At 42.0% G+C, this 5,380-nt stretch overlaps 1 protein-coding gene across 1 annotated transcript; it reads right to left on the bottom strand.

The window, feature by feature from the left end:
* Positions 1 to 291: 291 nt before the first annotated feature.
* On the bottom strand, positions 292 to 4,658 carry LOC104954240 (C-Maf-inducing protein-like). The gene is made up of 4 exons (XM_010781317.1): positions 4,530 to 4,658; positions 3,389 to 3,493; positions 2,140 to 2,592; positions 292 to 1,221 (listed from the first exon to the last, which is right to left on the bottom strand). The coding sequence occupies exons 1-4, from the start codon at positions 4,556 to 4,558 to the stop codon at positions 1,152 to 1,154; spliced, it is 657 nt and encodes a 218-aa protein (XP_010779619.1). The 5' UTR covers positions 4,559 to 4,658; the 3' UTR covers positions 292 to 1,151.
* Positions 4,659 to 5,380: the final 722 nt, after the last annotated feature.

The raw sequence follows: 5,380 nt of genomic DNA on the forward strand, positions 1-5,380 counted from the left end.
GCGCAATAATGCGCGACACAGTTTCCACGCAACGAGGCTCCGGCGCTAACAGTCACGAGCCTGCTCTACCACCACCCCCTCGATCTATGGATATATTCCTCCTGAAACCAAAAGACATGAGGTCACAGCATCTGTTTAGCCCACAGGGCAGCAGACAGGGCAGTAAACTAGATCCGGTCATTTTTTTCTGGTCATAATAATTTCTTATGTTAATTCCATTCAAATCAAATATATTTAATTCCTTCACTTGCATAGTTTGTGCAAACAATTAAACCAAAGTAAAGCGTTGTTATTAATATTTATAAGTTTATAGTTTCATAGAAATGTTTATTCTTAAGGGTTAGATAGACATTATACAAACATCTAATCTAACTCTAAGCAACGCAGTAACATGTCCCGCATTAATGTCCTATTGGTCCCACATCTGGCTTGTTGGCACCTGGTCACCCTAACTGCACCCCACCTGGACAACGGAGCTTCCTGTCCTGCAACAGCATACTGACCAGCTACAACAAAGATGACCCAACACAGTGCAACTGCCAGCACAGCACGCTTTTACTAACCTACCCCAGCCAAGAAATTGTCAAATAACCCATCATTACAATGTATTGTTTTACATACAGTAAAAAATTTGAACTATTTGCAAAAGTTCCCAGCATGGTCCTGTTGTGTTCAGGGCACTCTACAGACGTACAGCATTTGTTCGCACTACGAAAGGCAGTTGTTTCTGTATGTGTGTACGAACTGATTTAAGCTTATTAGGGCCAGTGAGTGTAACTAATGTGACTCATTATATCCTCGGCTACAGGGTGCTGGGGAGTATTGTTGCTTTTCCTAATGACGTCTGAAAGCAGCGACCAGGCAACTGTGGCGCAGGTGAGTAACAGGTGAGTCCCGCTGTTGGAGAAACAACAAGTGGTCCACCAGTCAACCCTAATGAAGCTCTGGAACAGCCAGCCAATTACAGTAGACTCAGGGCTTCTTGAAGCCAATTAAAGTGGACTCTCTGTGGAGGGAAAAGCCAACCAGCCCAGTTCATCACTCCCCCGGAGGCATGTTAAGGTGCCTCATCCACGTCAGAAGAAGCCCCAACAGTATCCTCTGAGAAACAAGTATACATCCCCAGAGGTAGTGGTGCAGGGAGAGAGTACTCACTCTTTAGGAAAGGGGATGGGCTGCAGCAGGCTGGCGAGAGCAGGTCTCCAATCATCATAGTCAGACCTGACAGAGACAACAAGTTGCAAAATGAAAAGGGAACCAGATAAAGAGTGTCAGTATAACAATGTGAAGAGCAGGGTGTAGTCTGGAGAAGTAAGGCAAGGAAACCACAAGATAGAGGAGTAGCTGGATATGAGCAGCGCTGAGATGATATTACTATGAGTTCAGTGACACTGTGACAGCATCGCTTTTTAGGCCATCCTGTGGTTGCCACACCTACATCCTGACACAAAGAAACTCACACATAAATGCTGCTCCACTTTCAAACTGTGAAATACAGCACCAGGACTATTTACCGAATATAATGGGACCTTTTCCTTTAATATGAATCTGGCTTGGATCTTTTTTTTATAGAAGCTTTAACAGACTTACTGTATGTTGACTTGAGAACTCATTTTAAACATATGACACAATTGTCTCAATTAAGTAACACTGTGTGTGTGTCAAATGTAACCAAGAGCATATTTGGCACCACTGATTAGGTTTATTTTGTAAATTAAATAATGCATGTCTTTAAACACTGTCACAGGGCACGTGGACAGTCAAAAGAATGCTACTGAAGCAGGTTTGACAATGCACTAATTACCTACTACATTGTTACTTCTTTATTATGAGCAAAAGACTGCAACAGACAATCCAAAATATAAATCTGTTAGCTTCCAATATGTTCTTCAGACAGGTGAACTCTACTGTCCATGAAGCGGCAAACTCCGTGTCGGAAGTGCCAGCAAATATCATTTAATGTTGTTTAGGCATTTAACAGGATCATCTACCCTTTCATTTTGTTCTTGGAAACACTTTTTAAATGCTTAGTGGGCAGTTCTAGTTTTTAGATGACTCTTAGAATATATCAGTTGGATATTGGATCAAAGCCATAGGAATCAAGTATATGTCATGATGTGTTGTGATTTTTGAACTCACAGCATCTTGAGGATGAGCGCGAAGCAGCCCAGCACGCGGTCGGCCTGCGCCGGCAGCTGGATGGACAGAGTGCTGAGTGCCGGGCTGACCAGCAGGCAGTCGATCAGGTTGGGTTCACTGTCGCCCCCCGATGGACCGCCCTTCTGCCTACTGTTGGCCGAGTTGTTGTTGCGCTCCAGCTCCACCAGGATCTCACTTGAGTTGACGACGGAGGGAGGAGGGGAGAGGGGCAGGGAGGGTGTGGGGAGGGAGATAGGAATGGACGGGGTGGGGTTTGAGGGGGCAGGAGGAGGCGGTTGAGGAGGACTGGGGGTACCAGAAATTGGTAGGACGGTGGCAGGCGGAGGCGTCGGAGGCTCAGGGCGCAGCAGGCGCAGCGGCATGGGTGGTTTGCGTTCGTTCTGCTGCTGGCAGCCATTTCTAATCTCCTTCAGGCTGGGGGAGTTGTCCCGACTGCAGAGAGGGTTAGGGGGAAAGGAGATTATACCAAATACAAAGACTACACTCAATGCAGGGCCATTCAGTATCAAAGACAGCAGTAATAGGAGCCAGGAGAGATGGCTGCCAGAGTGACGGCCCCTTTGTGTCTTTGAGTTTTGGAAAAGTTAACTAAGAATGATCCTCCTTGGGGCAAAGGCTGCTAAGGAGGTGACGCTAATGAGATAATGTAGCCCATGCAAAAAAAACTAGATTCAACTACATTAAATATAATGTGGTTAAATCACAGCTAGATCAGATAATATATATATAGCTCTGAAGAAAATGAAGAGAGAACTCTCTACAATTATGGCAGCCATGCCATTCCAACGGATTACAAGCCTTAACTCCAGGATATTATTTAAACAGGATACAAAAAATGTATAACTGTTACATTTCTAATAGGGATTACAATGTTATAAAAAACTTAAAAAGATCAAATTGTGTTTACAAACGCTATCATGCTCTAGAAAAATAGGAGAAGCTGCCTTGACCAATGACATTTAATCTTTTACACATATGGAAAAACTGTTGCAGAATGTTGTCGACTGAGAGGCACCTGAAAACCTTGTGTGGGGTTGCTTTCTCTCACCTGATCCACCACATTCGACAAATTGTGTGTGTGTGTGTGTGTGTGTGTGTGTGTGTGTGTGTGTGTGTGTGTGTGTGTGTGTGTGTGTGTGTGTGTGTGTGTGTGTGTGTGTGTGTGTGTGTGTGTGTGTGTGTGTGTGTGTGTGTGTGTGTGTGTGTGTGTGTGTGTGTGTACACTGACCTGTTGATGAACTCCTCATAACAGGAATAAATGGCGGCGAGACACACTGCCACCAGGTTTGGCAGGACCCGGGGGTGGGGGCACTGCCCGGTGGGCCCGTGCATGCTGCAACACATGCTGTTGTTAGCTACCATGATCCAACCATCTGCTGTTCAGTATCCCTCTCACACACACACGCAGCTCTGTACACCTCATGCCTCATACAGCTTTAAGTCAAGACACTAAAGGGAAAAACTGTGTTTCTTCCCCAATGCACAATGTGGATCATTTGGGCTTTTTTGCTTCCGTAACTTTTTTTTTCACAAAAAGAAAAACTTCCTCAACACCCTTTTAGGTGTTTAATCTTCAAACACCCCTTGCATCTGTGGATTTATTATAAATTCACAAAAAAGGAGCATTAAATAATGCTCCATTTGCATATCTAAACATAACATTTCAGAACAGGCATAATCACCTTAATGTACGTAATGAAATGGTCAAGTTTCATAGACGTAGCTTATCTTTAAAAAGTCAACCTATTCACCTGTCTCCCAGAAAGAAAACATTTTGAAAACATGTTTTGTTATATTTAGGGTCTGAGCACACACAACCTTAGGTCCAAGGACCCTTTGGAAACTGTAGGAATGTTTTCTTATCCTTCCTAAAATTAATTGCAGTTTTGAGGGCCTAGAAATTATTTCAAAAATGATTTTCTGTGGCATAAAATGAAAACCTAGTGAAAATATACAGGTCCTTCTACACATTTCATCTGATTGACTTCAAATTTGGTCAGAACCCTCTGGAGACCCTGAGGATCAAAGGTTTGTCTGCAAACATAATGATAGTTTTAGGGTTGTGGCTTTGGAGGAGGCCCAGAGAGACTGGTCAGTGTTAGAGACTTAGAGACTTTTAGCTACACTGTACAGCTTTTGGAACGGGTGCTACGAGCTTGCTACTTTGGAAACAGTTAGCAACATTGGGCTGGGTGTTTCAGTTTGATCATTTAAAAAAATCCAATTTTTTTGATTTGGTCAAATATATATTCATCAGTAATACACCATTGACATGGATTCAAACATTCCATTACTGATAGTTGATTACATGTCTGAATGTGAGCCAGCAGGGCAGTAAAAGTTTGATTTTGTGCATGACATTTTCTCACCTGTGGACGAACTTCTTGACTACCTCCATCCCCGCATTGAGCTCGTTCAGAGCCAGGATGTACTCCTGCGTGAAAAGACGCAGTCGAGGGCACTTTCCAAAATCCTGCCAAGATATAAACAAAAAAATGTAAACCAAACAAAATAAAAAAAGACAGAACTTTAAGATAACATCCAGGAATCCAAAGTTTTCAATTAGAGATATCACAGGGGGCGCTCCAGGAAATAATTCATACATTCGTAAAATTTATATTTTACAATTATTTTACACTACAATTCAGTTAGCTAATGCTTGTATATAAAGCAACTTACAATACGTGCATATAACAGTGAAGATACAAACTGAAAACACATCAGATTTCAATAAGCCTAACTATTGTAGGTGCTATGTACAGAAGTGAGATGTTTGTATTATTGGCCATGGTATTATATTTCTCTATCCATCATCCTATCCAGACTTTATGATTAACCACAGGGTATAATAAAGCATATAGGTATTTTTTATTTTAGGTTTACTGTTTAAATTCAATTGAGCAAAGACGGAAGGTCTGAGGAAAACCCCTACAGCTCAGAAAGTAAAACATAATTCTTCAAACAGCAACAAAGAGTTAAACCTTTTGTAAAAATTTGACAAGGATTATGCTGAATACGGAATGGACATGTTATGTCAAGTCTTGGACCTTCTCAATATAACTATAATGATTGTATGTTATTGAATTACAGTTTCCAGATTTAGAAGAGGCCCATGAGTCTCTTTGCTAATTATCAATGGTCTTTGCAATTATCAGCAGATGTACCCACGTTAAGTAAAACTGACCCAATGTGAGAGGAAGTATAAAGAGGCTGATTAGAT

Source organism: Notothenia coriiceps, unplaced genomic scaffold (genome assembly GCF_000735185.1).
Source record: "Notothenia coriiceps isolate Sejong01 unplaced genomic scaffold, NC01 NC01_scaffold00023100, whole genome shotgun sequence".
In the NCBI taxonomy this organism is placed as follows: domain Eukaryota; kingdom Metazoa; phylum Chordata; class Actinopteri; order Perciformes; family Nototheniidae; genus Notothenia; species Notothenia coriiceps.

Coding starts and splice junctions, on each gene's coding strand:
- LOC104954240 (XM_010781317.1), bottom strand. CDS start 4,558: ATGGAGGTAGTCAAGAAGTTCGTCCACAG. Junction 3,494..4,529: donor GTCAAGAAGTTCGTCCACAG/GTGAGAAAATGT, acceptor CATGTGTTGCAG/CATGCACGGGCCCACCGGGC. Junction 2,593..3,388: donor TATGAGGAGTTCATCAACAG/GTCAGTGTACAC, acceptor CCCTCTCTGCAG/TCGGGACAACTCCCCCAGCC.